At 37.6% G+C, this 18,271-nt stretch overlaps 2 protein-coding genes across 2 annotated transcripts in view; one reads left to right on the forward strand and one right to left on the reverse strand.

The window, feature by feature from the left end:
* The window catches only part of LOC110317601 (olfactory receptor 4C3), a 6,286-nt gene extending 1,479 nt beyond the window's left edge, over positions 1 to 4,807 (reverse strand). The window contains exon 1 of the mRNA XM_021192129.1: positions 4,786 to 4,807. Within this exon, the coding sequence (XP_021047788.1) occupies positions 4,786 to 4,807 (22 nt within the window). The remainder of the gene's footprint in view (positions 1 to 4,785) is intronic.
* A 10,631-nt stretch (positions 4,808 to 15,438) lies between these two features.
* On the forward strand, positions 15,439 to 16,368 carry LOC110318752 (olfactory receptor 4X2-like). Its single transcript, XM_021194005.1, has one exon. It carries the CDS (start codon positions 15,439 to 15,441, stop codon positions 16,366 to 16,368), a length of 930 nt encoding a protein of 309 aa, XP_021049664.1.
* The last annotated feature ends 1,903 nt before the right edge of the window (positions 16,369 to 18,271 follow it).

Consider the following 18,271-nt stretch of genomic DNA (forward strand, 5'->3'; position numbering starts at 1 on the left):
GAGGAGGAGGAGGAGGAGGAGGAGGAGGAACTGAAGTAGACTGAGAGAAACCAAATGTGGTTACAGTTGGAGACTTTCATGTTTCCCTCTTTGCTTCTGCTTATTGACTCCTGAGCTCCCCAACCCCAGGCCTTGGACAGGATCATGTCTAAGAAGCCTACCTAATTTACCATCTCCCTCACACTCACAAAAACGCTTTACATGGTTTACATTCTTCTGGGTTTTGCTTGTCTTTGATCTTACTAAACACCACCTAGCTTAAGGCTGCAACTTCCTCTACTGACTACAAGACAGACTTGGTATTTAAAAAGGTAAGTGCCATTGTATTACACAATTGTCTCTATTGATAGCGTAAAACAAATTATAAGGACAGAAATATCAAGCGTTCTGTGATGCTCTGCTTTTTTCTTTGCTTTTGTTTTCTGAGATAGGGTCTTACAACGCAGTCCAGGCTACATACAAGCCTCTTGTCTCGGCCTTCCTAGAGTTGAGATGGCAGACAGGAGCTACATTACTCAGCCCAGACGCTAACAGACTGTAAATGACTGTCTGTTGCAACAGAACATTCCTACATACTTCCTATGCTCCTGGTAATATTAGACCACTGCAGCTTTTGTTTCAAGAAACCTGTCAATAGGCCTTCACAGCTCTCTACCCAGAAGTACAAGCCTTTTTGAATAGTTAAAACTTCCCACTTGCTAAAGATACATAATATTTAGCATAATAACTAAGGGGTAAACCATAGAGTGTCAGAAAGAGACAGCCAGCTATAAGAAATCCTGCAAGGAAAAAAAATGTGCTAATCAGGAATCATCTCTCTTTGCTGTCTGTGCTTTATTGCAAGGAGGTAAATATAAGTTTCTACAATTGACAGGTCTGATGTGGCAAACCTTTCTAGCCAAAAGCCCAGACAGCAACAGTGAAGATCAAACCAGCATGACCCTCCCCGAGCTCTTTGCAAAATATATCAGCTCATTTCACTCTCAAGTCATCCCCATGGAGTAATTTCTCACTTTGTACACACAGAAATGAGACACTGCATTCAACAACTTTGGGCTAGTCCTGAGCAGTTTTATTACATTTTGTGTTTCCTTTTTGATTTTCTTTTGAGAAATACAAATAGCAAATTAGTGGCAGATCTGAGCCTTGTCCCCAGGCAATCCTGCCACAGTGTCTGTGGGCTGGGCTATATGATATTGTCAGTTAACACTTCTATACTTGATCCCTGCCATTGGCAATCATTCTCAATGTAACAATGGATAATGTACAACTTCTCAAAACCTTAGTGGTTTTGTCTATAAATAAGAGCAAACATGCTCGCAATTATTATGTCCATGTTCAAAATCGGGCAAAGATTTTAAATAAAAGAGTTCTGGAACAACCTAATGTAGCCTCAAGGACATGAAAGCAGGGTAAGTTGTGTGTATATAAAGACCTGTAACTGATAAATATCTAATAATTAATATCTGTGATTATCACTAGCATCTAGATCATGGACAATTCTTTGTGTGGTTTAAGGAACTAAGACAGACTACAGACTGGCATTTTAAATTTATAAACATGAAATGTGAAAAATCTTTATTCTCATACTGAAAATAAAATCACACTGAATATTATAAAATATAAATGGTAAATTAATATGCTCCAAGATAAAAATGATATGATGACTTATCTTTCTGATTCATATTTGTGACTGTAGAAAAAATATTTATTAAAAACTATTTTTAAAAAACTCTCTGTCTACAGAACTATTCTATGTAACATGAGAATTCTACTAAAACTGCCCCAGGGAATTTTTATTCTGGATGTTCTTATATTTTGTTTTAAAAATAGATTATAAGCCAGGCTTAGTGATACATGCCTATAACATGGTATCCGAGATGTTAAGACAGGAGCTGTGAGTTCAAGGTCAGTCTCAGCTGCATGATGAGAAGTACCAAGCCAGTGGGACAACATAGCAAGATCCTGTCTCTAAAGAAATAAAACTTACATTGACTGAATCTGCGCACACCACAGGAGTTCCACAGTTTTCTCACATCCCCACATCATGGACTGGTGAGCCTGGAAAAATTCATAAAGGGTCATCAAGGCTAGCCTGGACATGTGATCTCATATTTACAGTCTCCTATCTGTTTTAATCTTTGATGAGAGTTAAACAATTTTTACATTGATGCAAAGCACATTATAGTTGTTACCAAGTACCAAAGTTTGTCTGAGCTGAAAACTTCCTGCTACTAGTAAAGTAAATGTGAGGTCCAAAGGTCAATCATTCATTCACAAAAGGTCAACCATTCGTTCACAAAAGGCTACAAATCCATTGTATTACCACTTCCGTTTCATTTGCTGAAGAACATAACTTTTAAAATCTCATTTCATCCTGGATTTGAGATTCAGGAGAGCAGTTGTTTCAACGCTGTGTAGGAGATATGAAGCAGAAGCATGACTGGACCCTAGGTCCTTCCTCACATCATGCTGTGCCCTGTTCAGATAACCACAGCCTTCAGCTTTCTGCTTCATCTGGCTTTGGCAAGTCAGGTGGCACTACTGCTAATAGCCAAGGAGAAAAGTTTCACAGAAAGGTTAAGTGGCTTGGTCAGTCTGCTTTATGCAAAGAATTTCCAAGCACAGAGTCTCAGAAAAACACCTTTTCCCTTCGACTAAGAGGGGTTATTTATAAGGTGGAAATATGGCAGGGATTATTAGCCCCATGTGCTCTCTGCCTCTCAGAGGACGATCACGCCACCCCCACAGGATCAGCTGCTGGAGCCAGATTAGAAACAGCTTCTGGTCACAAGTTGGGACAGTGTGGAGGCCATCATTTAATTAATCCCTGTGAATACAGTTTGCTCTCCTAAGGAAGAAATTTTAGTTTGTCTCTTAAGATCTCTCACATCCTTCTAGTGTCTAGAGAGAGACTCCACAAATTGCCATGAAGGAAAGAAAGTTAGGATATTTCAAATTCTCATACTGGTGGTCAGAATTTTTAGGGGATCACCAAAAGAGAAGGTAACAAAATCATCATCATTTGTTGCACCTCCTGTTCTAGACACAGGGACCAGGCCCCTGCAGGTGTCATCTTCTCCATCCCCACTCTACACAGCTAAAAGACAAAAGTCACTGCCTGATACCTACATCTCTACTCCAAGTTATGCTAAAAAATTAAGGGAAGTCAGAACAACTTGAGTTGGAATTATGCCTCCACCACTTCCACCTTCTAGGAAATAACCCAGGCATCTACCAAAATCCTATATAACATTTGCACATAATGAGTAGAGCAATAAAACAAATGAATTATAGGTTCATATAACCTGAGTACATTTCACAAGCCCAATGCTGGGCCTAAATAAGCAGACATCAAAGATAGCACGTAATATTATTACTTATCTTAAAATTTAAATATATAAAAGCATAAAGGAAAAAGAATTTTGTCATAGTGTCCTATTGGTAGTGTTGGGTTTTAGAGACAAAAAGACATGGGTCTTGAAGAGTCTACTACATCTTAACCTCATTCATGAATCAATATCTTGGCATTTCAATTTACTAGTCAAGCTGTTTTACAAGGGCCATGAATATCATTCCTCTCACCCCATGAGTTTATGGGAAAATGCTGAAAGAAATCTAGATAATTCTGAAGACATTCAATGATTAAAGCAATGAAAAAGCCTCTTTGTACTGTCATTTGTTGGAATGTAACATTGCTTTACTCTATAGTGACTAGGAATATATAACAAAGATAATCTGATGTTATCTTTAACAAATGGTACTGGGAATGTGGGATGTCCACATGCAGAAGTATGAAATTAGATGGTATCTACCATCTTACCCAAAAACTAACTCTAAATGGAACAAAGAAAGAAGCCTGAAACATAGTCAGTACCCTTCATGGTTTAAGTATAAGAAAGTACTTTCTGAGTAAGGCTCCACTTACCCAAGAACTAAGTCCAACAATTGACAAGTAGGACGTCATAAAACTGTAAAGTTAAAGAAACACTCAAGTAGGTAAAGGGGCAACCCACAGAATGGGAGAGAATCTGACAGTCATATGTCTGACAGAGGATTAATATCCAGACTATATAAAGAACTCAAAAAAAAAACAATGATTTTGAATGACTAATTCAAAAAATAAGCCTGGAACCTGAACAGAGAGTTCTCAAAATAATTAATAACAATAATTGTAATATTAGAAGTAATAATAACTAAGAAATATCTAAAAACTGTTTATTGTCTATAGCATGGCAATGCAAATCAAAACAACTGAAATTTCATCTTACCCCCATCATAATGGTGAACAAAACAACTAAGAACCAAAGCTGGAGTGGATGAGACATAAAGAGAATTGTCGTTCACTGTTAGTGGAACTCCAAACTAGCACAGCCACTATAGAAATCAGTGTAGAACATTCTCTAAACACTGAAGATAAACCTACCATATGATCTAAATATACCACTCCTTGGTATATCCTCAGAAGACTCAACATACTGTACTATAGACACTTGCTCAGCCATGTTCATTGCTGCTCTATTAACAATAGCAAGAAAATGGAAACAACCTAAATGTCCTATAACCAATGAATGAATAATGAAAATATGGTATACATATACTATGGAATACTATTCAACTATAAAGAAAAAAATCATGAACTTTTTAGGTAAATAGAACTAGAAAAAAATATCATTTTGAGTGAGGTAACTAAACCCAGAAAGACAAAGTGCATTCTCTCTCAATGGAGGATCCTAGGTCCAAACCTTCAGATGTGAGTATATAGCCTGTTGTAAGTACAAAAACTATGAAAATAAAATGAAACCATTAATGAGATAGGAAGGATCAGGAGAAAATAGAAAAGAGAATACTGGAGATTAAGTAATTGGTTCAGGAAAACTGGAAACACAGCTCTTTAAGTAAGGGAAAAACGTAAATACGGAAGAAGGGGAGAGGAGCGTAAAGGGAGAAGCACATTTTGTATGGTCTGATAAGGGAAATGGGGGAAATGGGGAGGTCTTTAAGCTCTTTAAGACTTGCTTTATAAGAGAGAAAACATTTCTGGTACTGAAAATCTTGCTAACTACTCAGTGCTATTGGAGGAATGATTATTGGAGGAGAATCTACAACCACTAATGTACTAAACCAACATAATCCCTGTCAACAATCCATAAACATTTGTCCTTATACTAGAGATGAGAGCATTCCTCAACTCTCATCCAGGAAACTTCTCTTTGCAACAGACAGTGACCACTGCAGAAAAGCATAGCTAATAGAAATGTAGAGCTGTGGAGAAAAGTCCCTCTGGGTGCATCTACAAAGAGTTCTGATACTTACGTCTCAGGGGACATTGCAAAAGAGGGGGCAGATTGATTGTAAGAGCCAGAAGATCAGGAAGTTTGCTGGGAGATTGTGTCTCCTAGTAACATCAGAACCTATATCCATAAAGTCTCACCAAAATGACTGCCTAAACAAAGCCAAAAAAGGAAAACATAAATAGATATGCCAAGATGGACAAGGGAAAGCCCATGAGGCCTCAACCCTACAGCAAGGCACCCTAGGAAAGTTGAGAGCAAAAGAGCTGATCCTCTCCAGGAGAGAGCACACCACTGGTTGGCTGGTGCCAAGTAGTCTAACCTAAAAACATACATATATTATATGGCTGAATAGGTTATATTTAGGTACCAGCCTGGTTCCACTTCCACCCTCCTTAGCTAGAGGTGGGAGCTAGTACCCACCTTCTAGATCAATGGTAGAAGTTTGTCTGATTTCAGCATACTTAGATATTGTGCATGCTCCCACATTGTATGTTCATACGTGCAACTTCCCTGCTATTGTACTTTGTTTGCACATACCTTCCTTGGTTTGGACAATAAATGGCATTCCTTATAAACAAAATGTAATATAGAATATAATTTAATCTTCACCAAGTAGTACAATTTGTCCTACCTGTAAAATGTTCTGTGGTAAAAGTCAAGCAGAAATTGTGGGATTGGTTAACCAATGACTGGTCTAGCTTGTGGCATGAGAAGGAGTCCACCCCTCACACCACCCAAAGGACCAGAACCCAGAGACTGGATATCTCAGACATCTAGGATAGAACCAAACATCACTGTCAAATAAATGGATAGAAGATAGATAGATAGATAGATAGATAGATAGATAGATAGATAGATAGATAGATAGATAGATGATAGATAGATAGATAGATAGATAGATAGATAGATAGATAGATAGATAGATAGATAGATAGATGGCAATAAAATGGCTCCTAATGATATTCTGCTATGATCATAGTCAGAAGCCTAGCATTATCATTGGAGAGGCTTCATCCAATAACTGATGGAAACAAATGCAGAGATCTACAACCAAACATTAGATGGTTCTCAGGGAATCCTGCAGAAGAGAGAAAGAAAGGACTATAGGATCTAGAGGGTACAAAGACCCCACAAGAAAACCCACAGAATCAATTAACTTGGGTCCATAAAGGCTCATAGAGACTTAGCCAACAATTAAGGTGCTGGCATGGATATGACCTAGGCCCTCTGCATATATGTTATGGTTGTATAACTTGGTCTTCTGGTGGGACTCCTAACACTGGAAGCAGGGGCTGCATCTAACTCTTTTGCCTGCAGTTGGGACCCCTTTCCTCCTACTGGGTTTCCTTGTCCTGCCTTAACATAAGGGGAAGTGCCTAGTGTTATTGTGATTTGATATGCCATGTTTGGTTGGTATCTCTGGGAGGTGGAGGGGAGGAGGAGTGGATCAGGAGGAGAGAGAGGAGGTGGGAGGAGGAACTGGGAGGAGATGAGAAAGGGGAAAACGTGGCTAGGATATCTGAGAGAACAAAATTTTTAAAATTACCCAGTAAAATAGAACCCAACCACAGAGTTGAGAACTGTTACTATTTTGGCACATATAAATAGATACTTATTTATGCCTAGATACATAGATAATAAGGTGCAGAATTTTACATCACTGGGAAATATGTTGTTTCAACATGTTTTTAATCTCAGCGATATGTTAACATTCTATTATAGCAAATTAACATAAGTATCATGTTTTCCATACATAGATAGTTAAAGTTACTGTACCACAGAAAATAAAATTGCAAATTCATGTTACTGCCCCTACTTATTAAACAGTATAATTGTATAGTTAATGAAAACAGGAAAGGTATCAACAGTACACAGGAAAGATTGCTTCATCTAATTAGGTTTTTCACTTTGGGTTATTTTCCTCCACAAATGAACATAAAACAAACAAACAAATACATAAACCAACTTTCTTGACCATGGTTATCAACTAAATTCAGTCTTCAAACATCATATGTGAGATCCTGATGAGAGAACTTCAATGGCACAAGTCAGAATGAGACACTCACAGGGAAGACTAAAAGTATTTAAGGTGGCAAGTGACTAGGACTAATCTTTTGGCAAGTGCATTAGAAAGATTAGATGATATCTTTGATAATGGGTCTGAAGTTGCATGTGAATACACATGAAGGCTGTAGAGATGGCTCAACAATTAAGAACATATACTATTCTTCCAGAGGCCCTATCATATCACCTACAAATATGAATACTTTGACTCCTTCTTTTCCAATTTCTATCCCCTTGATCTCTGTCTTATTGCTCTAGCTAATACTTCAAGTACTGTATTAAAGAGATATGGAGAGAGTGGAGAGATTCATCTTCTCCCTGATTTTAGTGGAAATGCTTTAATGTTCTCTCCAGTTAATTTGATGTTGCCTTTTGACTTCTTTGCCTTTATTGTGTTATGTGCACCTCATGTATCCCTTCTCTCCTCAAGACTTTGATCATGAAGTAGTGTCAGATTTTATCAAACATCTTTTTGACATCTAGTGAGATGATCATGTGGGTTTTTTTTTCTTTCAGTTTGTTTATATTGTGGATTACATTGGTAGATTTTTCATATACTGAACCATTCCTGCATCCCTGGAATAAAGACTACTTGATCATGGTATATGAAGTCTTTGATGTTTTCTTGAATTTGATTTGCTAGTATTTTATTGAATATTTTCATCAATGTACATAAGGGAAATTGATATGAAATTATTTCTTTATTTAGTCTTTGTATGCTTTAGATATCAGGGAGATTGTGATCTCATAGAATGAATTTGGCAGAGTTGCTTCAGTTTCTATTTTTGGAATAGTTTGAGGAGAATTGGCATTAGCTCTTCTCTTAAAGTATGGTAGAATTCTGCACTAAAATCATATGGCCTTGGACATTTTTGGTTGGGATATTTTAATGACAGGTTCTATTTCTTTAGGGGTTACAGGGCAGTTTAAATAGTTTACCTGATCTTGATTTAACTTTGATAAGTGGTATCTGTCTATAAAGTCATCAATTTCATTAAGATTTTCCAATTTAGTAGAAAATAGGCTTTTGAAGTAAAACCTAGTAATTCTTTGAATTTCCTCAGTTTCTGCTATTATGTCTCCCTTTTCATTTCTGGTTTTGTTTATTTGGATACTGTCTGTCTTTTAGTTAGTTTAGAAAAGGGCTTATCAATCTTGTTGTTTTTTTTTCCAGAGGACCAGCTCTTGATTTTTATTCTTTGTGTTGTTCTCCTTGTTTCTGACTGATTGACTTCAGCCCTGATTTTGATTATTTCCTTCCTTCTAATCCTCTCTGGTGTGCTTACTTCATTTTTTTTCTTAAAGCTTTTGGGTGTACCTTTACATTTCTGGTATGAGAACTTTCTCATTTCTTTATGAAGGCACTTAATACTATGAATTTTCCTCTTAGCACTGCTTTCATAGTGTCTCATAAATTTGGGTATGTTGTGCCTTCATTTTCATTGAATTCTAGAGAGTTATTTATTTATTTATTTTTCATAATAGATCACAATTTTATTTGAAAACAATTCTTTGGTATACATATCCTTTAACTACCATCTTATAAAATCAAAATTTGATGCTAGTCAAATAGATACATTTTTTTTATTTTAGAAAAAAGAGTTACATCTTTTTAAATTGTTATGTTTATATTCCAAATGCTGCCCCCTTCCCATTGCCCCCTCCAAGTGTTCTTTACCCCATCCCTATCCCCTTTGCCTCTGAGAGGGTGCTCCTCACCACACCACCCATCCACCCACCTCCAACTCACTCTACCCTCCACCACATCCTCCCTCCCTGGGGCAGCAAGTCTCTACAGGATTAGGCACTTCCTCTCCCACTGAGGACAAAAAAAGCAGTTCTATACTACATATGTACCAGAGGCCAAGGACCAGCCCATGTATGTTCTTTGGTTGATGGCTTAGTATTTGGGAGCTCTGAAGGGTCCAGGTTACTTGATAACTGTTGGTCTTCATATGGGGTTGCCATCCCTGTCAGCTCCTTCAATCCTTCCCCAACTCTTCTATAGGGGTCACTGACCTCAGTCCAGTGATTGGCTGTAAGTGTCTGCATCTGTCTCACTCAGCTGCTAGCAAAGCCTCTCATAGGTGAGCCATGCTTGGTTCCTGTCTGCAAGCACAACATGGCATCAATAGTAGTGTCAGGGTTTGAAGCAATGGATCCTAAGTTGGGCCAGTCACTGGATGGCCTTTCATTCTATCTCTGCATTTCTTTTAGACAGAAACAATTCTGGGTCAAAAATTTTGAAGGTGGGTTCACATCCCTCCACTGTGGATCCTGCTATCTATTGGAGGTAGTCTCTTCAGGTTCCATCTCCCCACTGTTGGGCACTTCAACTAAGGTCACCCTCATTGAGTACTGGGAGCCTCTCACCTCCCAGGTCTCTGAGACTTTCTAGAAGTTCACTTGTCTGCCCCAACCCCTTTACAGCTACATATTTCCATTCATTCTCCTGACACTCTGGGTCTCTCTACTGTCTCCCTCCATACTTGATCCTGCCTCCTTTTTCCCTCCACCTCCTCTCTCACACCCAGACCCCTCCCTCTCTTCTTCTGCCTTCTGTAATTATTTCCTTCCCTCTTTTAAGTGTGATTGAAGCATCTTCACTTAGGCCTTGATTCTTGTTAAACTTCTTGTGATCTATCATGGGTGTTCTGTACGAGTTGGCTAATATATACTTATCAGTGTGTACATACCAGGCATATCCTTTTGGGTCTGAGTTACATCACTCAGGATGATATTTTCTAGTTCCATCCCATTTGCCTGCAAATTCACGATGTCCTCATTTTTAATAGCTGAGTGGTATTCCATTGTGTAAATGAAGCACATTTTCTGTATTCATTCTTCAATTGAGGGGCATCTGGGTTGTTTCCAGTTTCTGGTTGTTAGAAATAAGGCTACTATAAGCATAGTGGAGCACATGTACTTGTGGAATGGTAGAGCATTGGGTATATGTCAAACAATGGTATAGCCAGGGCTTCAGGTAGAACTATTTCCAAATTTCTGAAGAAACACCAGAGTGTTTGTACCAGTTTGCAATCCCATAGACTAGATATGTGAACAAGATCAATCATTTTGCTGCATATAAGAAAAACATATCAGAGCCAGGCTTGGTGGCACACATCTTTAATCCCAGCACTTGGGAGGCAGAGGCAGGCAGATTTCTGAGTTTGAGGACAGCCTGGTCTACAAAGTGAGTTCCAGGACAGCCAGGGCTATACAGAGAAACCCTGTCTCGTAAAACAAAAAAAAAAAAAAACAAAAAAAAACAAAAAAAGAAAGAAAGAAAGAAANAAACAAAAAAAGAAAGAAAGAAAGAAAGAAAGAAAGAAAGAAAGAAAGAAAGAAAGAAAGAAAGAAAGAAAGAAAGAAAGAAAGAAAGAAAGAAAAAAAAGAAACAGACATCAGCATCAAAAGCAGACACTACATGGAAAGGGCTGGAAAAAAGTTTTCCAAACAAACAGTCCTAAGAAACAAGCTGGAGTCGCCATTTTAATATCCAAAAAGATAGACTTTTCAAAAGTAACCACAAAAGATTGGGAAGAACACTTCATAATCATCAAAGGAAAAAAATCCACCAAAATACAGTCTAAATTCTGAACATCTATAACCCAAATGCAAGGGCATCCACTTTCTTGAAAGAAACATTTCTAAGTCTCAACACACACACACTGAAATCCACACAATAATAGTAGGGGTCATTAACACCCAACTACTGTCTTTTAAATTTATTTCTTCTTTCTCTTAAGTGCTGTCACACATACATACACACACACACACACACACACATACACACACACACACAAACCCATATACATTTATTCTAAAATGCATAAATACAGACTTGTCTCTGTAACAAGTAATGTTACTTGTATTTATATGTTTTCAAGGCCAATGGCTTGGTTTTGGATAACCAATTGATGTGCTTTTCCAATGGGAAGATTATTTCTTTCACTCTTAACATTTCTTAGTTGCCTGCAGTGCTTTGTCTAGTGTTGAAGTCTTGTGAGCTTTATCTCTTCTATGCTAGCATGGCCATTGGAGTCATCTTTGTTCAGGTTAGGTTTAAGAAGCCATGATGGTAAAACTTCATGGTTATAACTTCTGATATTTCTAGGAGACAATCTTACAGCAAACTGTTCCTCTGGCTCTTACAATCTTTCAGGCCTCTCTTCTACAATGATCCTTGAGCCTTAGATGCAAAGTTGTGTTGTAGATGTATCAGTTGAAACTGGACTTTGTGACTCTAAATTTTGGTTGGTTGTGGTTTTCTGTAATGGTCTGTGTCTATTGCAAAGACATGCTTCCTTCATGAGGGGTGAGGAATACACTTTTATCTGTGGGTATAAGACAAATATTTAGAACATAGTTATAGATTGTGCTGAATTTTGTAAAGTAGTGGTTGTAGGTTCTTTTCCAAGAGCCATGACTTTGGTAGCTCTGAATAGTTGAGTAGATTTTCAGTACCAGGCATGATTTCCCTCTTGTTGATCAGATATGTATTAAGTCCAATTAGAGAGATGTTGGTTAGTGCCAAGAAATGAGGACCACTAAAAAGAGGCTTATCCAATGAGGAATGAGAAATGTACTACTATGGGTATGCAAAGAAGTACTTAGAAAGTAGTATAATACTATGCTTATTTAGCAGACTACTATTAAGAGGTTCTTCCCTAAGGGCTATGACCTACCTAGATTTTATTTTTATTTTTTGCTATGTAAGTGATACCAGGAATGAGTTCCATCTTATGGAGTGGGTCTTAAGGCCAAACAAAAGGCGGTTGTTTACATTTATGCCACTAGTGTACCAATGAGGAAATCTTGCAAGGCTAGTTGTTATTATAGCTTTCAAGAATCACAGGTAATTGAGACTGCTATTCTACCCCTATCCCTGTCACCTCCAGTCAGAGTACCTAGTGCCTTTTAGCACTGTAAAAGCTAACTTGCAGCGATAAAGATTCCATGTCAATACAAATTTTCCACATTCCATGACACAAGCTTTTAGTGTCTTCATCAATAGAGTTTTACCATCTAGTCTGGAAGATAAATAATGCAAAGGCAATGACTTGTAATGTTAGGGGTGGTACCAATGGGACCTTACTAACCAGCAACTCAAAAAGAGGTTACCCATAACCAGCAATTGGCTTTTAATTTGGTAGCTAGTAATGACTGTGAGGGACATTGCCCCCTCTTTATAATGTGACTCCTTTTAAGCTTTTAAAAGTACATGTATTATATACTATATATAATTATGTTATATATATGTAGATGATGTTATGTATTTTAAGATGCTTCTACAGGATAGGTTTCCATATGGCATTTTCAAATGTCTTTAGTGTTAAGTTTTCCCTCCCCACACTCCTCTATCTACCCTCCCATCTCCAACCTCATTTAACCATTCTTGTTCCATTGTTATTCTTTCCCAAATCATATTACATGGTTTTACCTCCTTTCTTCTACTTTCCATACATGGTCCCATGGTCCCATAATAGCTTACTAACTTCTACATAAACACACACACACACACACACACACACACATACACACACACACACACACGCACACTTAATGAATAAGTCAACAAAATATTTTTAAATGTAATGTAAATATATGTAACTAAAACATTGGTTTTTCTTGACCCTGATTTTAATAAATAATGTCATTCATACACAATTTTATGACTTGGAATTTTCACTTAACATATTTTACAAAGCCATATGTATATTTCACAATTTACTAATATAAATAACTTGTTGAGTGAATGTATTAAAATTACTTTACCATTTTTATGTGTATTGGTTTTTTTCTATATTTTTCACATATAGATGTTCATGTAAGCCTTCTCTTACATGAGGAAAGGCTTCTCTAGCATATGAAGTGCAATGTAAAACTATTGCTGAAGGGTATGCCTAATTGTTTTAAAAAGCAACTGAACAAATATTCACTCTAACTACAAAGGTTAGAGAGGTTCTGTTGCTGTCCACTCTTGACAACACATATACGATGACTTTGTATGGCAGTTTAGAGTGTAGGTACAACCCATATTCTTAAGTTACCTGAGAGGCTACAAAGAGAACACTAGTTTGAAATATCTCAAACACAAATATTTACTTGTTATTGTTCAGTCAGCTCAAAGGGAAGGCTCCAGAAGATTAGATGTCTGCTAAGGACTTGCTTCAGGACACAAGGATGCAGGTTGAATTATTTGCCCAATGGGAAAAAGTGGGAACATAGATCTGGGTGAGAGTGAGAATCCACAGGCAACTAAGGTGGGTATTGAGTTTTTATATGGATGCTAATGTATGACTGCAAAGATAGAAAATCTGGGGTCACAGGTTCTTCCAGACATTTCCCATCTCTCTGTATTATCACATATGAGCTATGGGAAAAACAGGGCCATAGAGGACTGTGATGTTTAAATTACTGGTTCAGTGCCAGCTTCCTCCAGCTTGGGAGTTGGAATAGATTGCTTTTCTTTAAGAGTGGAGACTTCATTTCAGCTACCTGTGGAAGACACCTTCAACGTAGTCTGGTTTTCAGAACTAGAAGAAAAATAGAGTGATGTAATTCCTATTCGAGTTAGACATCTGGTTAGCTACTACATTCTAGAAGTCAAACATTAGAGTGTCAGAACTGGGATCTTTAAGTAGGAAGAACAGCCATCTATCCCCCTAATTGTCTTCTTATGTCTGTCTGAAGGGATCCAGAAAAGAAGGGACTAGGATGTAGGGTAGCTGTGTGTGTGTGATGAGGCTGTGGCGGTTGCAACAGGAAGCATGTTGGGAACTGCTCTTATAGTCAGAGTTCAAAATTACAACTGGAGTTTTGGAAAATTTCAAACCTTCAGCAAGAGGACAAATTATAACCTTAGTTAAGCCTTTCAAGTTTCCACTTGACCACCCAACTAAGTTTTTCTTTATTGTTGATAACTTTTTTGCTAAATTCAAATTTTATATTTGTTCTTATATTATAAGCTAACAAAATAATCTCTTTGAAAATTGTGAATGGTTGTGGTATTTGTGTGTGTGTGTGTGTGTGTTCATATGAATACCTGTGCCTATAGAAAGCAAATGTCAGTGTTAGAAATCTTCCTCCATTAAAGTTATTTCACTGAACTTAGAGCTGCTAGCTTTTGTGGGACTGACTGAACAGGGAGCTCCAGGGCTTTAGGTATTTCTCATCCAGTGTTGGAAGTACAGATGTGTGCTGTTAACCTCAGGATTCTATACTCACATGCATGTACAAGTGCACACACATGTGAGCATCCAGATATGCATGTCTCTAGAAAAGGATGACCTGCAGCATAAGTGGGCACTTGAAAAGAATGACAAGCTACTGATCCTGGAGTCATATGTTTGGAGGAAATGAGCATGCCAGTGAAGAAGGAAATTGAGTATGGTCTGAACTATGATGGTTTCATCAACTAGACAACTGCAGAGAAGAAACAGAATGAAGGTCACAGACTGTGACTGTGCATAGGCTTGTGGTCACTTAAGGGATGTTGAATTCAAGGGAGGTTTATCACAGACACGTCTTCTGAAGGCATTAATGCATACGCGAGAGGTTAGAGACCACCCCACTGTAAACCAAGATAGGAAATGATCCAGAAGAAAGACAGAGAAGGAAATCTGTAGTGGGAAGCACAGTAAAGATGTCAAAAGCATCTAACTTCAATTTGACAATACTCTCCTGGCTGCCCCATGTTGAAAAATGACTGGATTTATTGAGTTTATTATTGGTCAACCCTCTTTGACTCTACTCTCTATGAGCATGGTCACAGGCTAAGGCATTCTTGATGATTCCTCATTAATTGTAGGTAAAGTTACAACTCCCTAACACGCCTCCATATATCAGGGGTATTCTTTGTCTTCTGCTTTACATTTAGTTACTTTCTGAACAACTAAAGCCATACAAAATGCACTCACATTTTCTATGTCTTTTTGGTATGCTCTTATTTAATTATTAACTCCTTATCTTTTAATACTTGGATCAAGGTTTTCTGCAAAAGATTTTATTTAAATTACTTATTTCATGAATTCTTCTGTATCATTTCAGATTGTACCACCCATCTTGCTCCCTCATGGCTGACATACACAATGCGACTGAGTTCCTTTTTCTGGGACTCTCTTCCAATCAAGAGGTGCAGAGAGTNTGCTTTGTGNTATTTCTGCTCTTGTACATGGCCATTGTGCTTGGGAATCTTCTCATGGTGGTCACTGTGGTAGCCAGCAGAAGTCTTGGCTCCCCCATGTACTTCTTCCTTGGATACCTCTCCTTTGTAGAGATCTGCTATTCCTCCACAACAGCTCCCAAACTCGTCTTGGATATCCTAGCTGAAAAGAAATCCATATCTGTATGGGGCTGCATGGCACAGCTTCTCTTCATGCACTTCGTTGGTGCTGCTGAGATTTTCCTGCTCACAGTGATGGCCTATGACCGCTATGTGGCCATCTGCAAGCCCCTGTACTACACCAGCATCAAGAACCGAAATGTGTGTGCAGTCCTCGTGGTAACAGCATGGATGGAAGGCTTTGTGCATTCCTTTGCCCAAATACTTCTCATCTTTCCTTTGCCATTCTGTGGCCCCAATATCATCGATCATTATTTCTGTGATGTGCTTCCTTTGCTTAAACTTGCCTGCTCAGACACCTTCCTTATTGGCCTACTGATTGTTGCCAATGCGGGAACTCTGTCTGTGATCAGCTTTGTGGTCCTCTTAGCATCCTATGTGGTCATCTTGTTCCATCTAAGAACCCAGAGTGCTGAGGGACGGCGCAAAGCCCTGTCCACCTGTGGGTCCCATGTCACTGTGGTTATATTGTTCTTTGGTCCATGTGTCTTCATCTATTTGAGGCCTTCTGATACCCTACCTGTAGACAAGATGATAGCTGTGTTCTACACAGTGATAACTCCCCTGCTCAATCCTCTCATCTACTCCCTGAGAAATGCAGAAGTGAAGAAAGCCATGAAGGGTCTATGGTTCAGGACAATGAAAGTAGATGAGAAATAGAGTCTGGATATTGGCTGTTGGGACTGGAATGGTGCTGAGTCCAAACTAATGGACACTGAGGGAAAGGGCTGCTCATTTAGCATTATTGTAGCTGATAAATATCTTCCTAAACACTTGTAAATTAAGTCCTGTTATTAACATATTGTTACAAAATTAGCTATTTTAGATTGTTTTCATTCTTACCACTATCCTTAATAGTGTAGCAAATATTTGCCGCAGAATATTAGAGCATACTTATTTTGGTTTAGATTTACTATCTATGGTACTTTTATGACATGAGACAGAAACATTTTTGCTCCATAGATTTAATTTGAATAACTTGTTTTACATGTACACTCTTAATAGAAACATATACTTAATTTAACAGAATATTTATCTATTTATTTATTTTATTTATTTATTTGTTGTTAGGTGTGACATGATTGTGAACACAGCTGCACTGCAGTTTTGCCTGCAGGAGCACCATCAACCTGAGTAATGCATGCCTCGCTTTCTAGTGTGCGGATGGTGTTGCTCTTTCTTGCATGCTTATCTGTTTTACCTTTTTTGGTACCATATTTATCCTCCAATACTATTCTGGTAGAAAAAAAAATTCTTGAAAAGGGATCAAGGGCATGACTAGAGAAACAACTGGCTCTGACCTATGGTATTGAGGTCTCTCTGAGAGTTAAAGGTTAATATATAACTTCCTTTTGCTGACACTGACTTTTTGTGACTTTATGTGTGCATTGTGCTTATTGATGACATTTTTACATGGGGTTTTTGGGAAAATAATGGCCTTGAGGAGAATAATGAAAAGGCTTTTGATTGTGTATTATTGCATAGTCAGGAAATCTGTGACCAATAAAAGACAGAGGTGAACTCAGAAAAGGAAAGAAAGAGGCAGAGATAGAGACAGAAAAAGGGACAGAGAAAGAGAGAGGACCTGAAAGCTGTATCCAAGTTCATCTTCAGAACAGCAACGAGTTACCTGTCAGCCTTCATATGCATCCTTGCCTAGAACTCTGATTTTGAACTGATCCAATCCTTCCATACCCGACCCTCGAAACAACTGAGGCTGAGATAACTGAGTTAATGAGCTATCACACTGTATCATAACAGATGCTTGTTAATTATAGAAGGATACAAGCACCTTCATAACCACCTCTTCTACAAATGTCCAAAGTAACCATCACTAGTACTGAGAAAAAAATTAATGGCACACAAATCCTCATATGATGTGCTCCAGAGACACATAACACTACTGTGCTATTCTTACCAAAACATATAACCTAATTATACCTAAATATAATTGTTTAATAACTTGAAAAATAGAACTGAAAGATGTTCTGCAACATTACTGGCACTTACTATATGAAAGTATGAAGAGTAAGGAAGATTGAAGAATTGTTTCCTCTTCAAAGTACTCTAAAAGATTGGCTGCATGCCAAGCAGTAGATACCAACCAACCAAAACAAAACAAAACAAAAACAAAAACAAAAACAAAAAAGTCAGTGGCATCTTTGGAGTTTTCTTCTCTCATAATGTTGTGCCAACAATTTTCTTTTAAAAAAAATTAATCTTATCATTAATTATATACATACATATGTGTATGAGTATATTCATACACATATATATTCTCTTATTTGCTGCTACAGTTTTTCCCATATATTTGAAGGCTTTCAGTTTAATATTTTTATAGGATACCTAAGTGTAAAAATCTCTGCATCTATATCTGTTTCTTTTGTCTTTTAATGAACTAATTTCCTTCTATTTTATTGTTTTGTCCTATTCCAGTGTGTTAGTTTTTGTTTTATTTATTAAAATCCCTTAGAAAACAACTTTCTTTTTTTTTATTTTATACTTTTTTATTATTATTATTTTCTTTATTTACATTTCAAATGCTATCCCGAAAGTTTCCCAT

The sequence above is a fragment of the Mus pahari genome, chromosome 3, assembly GCF_900095145.1.
Source record: "Mus pahari chromosome 3, PAHARI_EIJ_v1.1, whole genome shotgun sequence".
Classification (NCBI taxonomy): domain Eukaryota; kingdom Metazoa; phylum Chordata; class Mammalia; order Rodentia; family Muridae; genus Mus; species Mus pahari.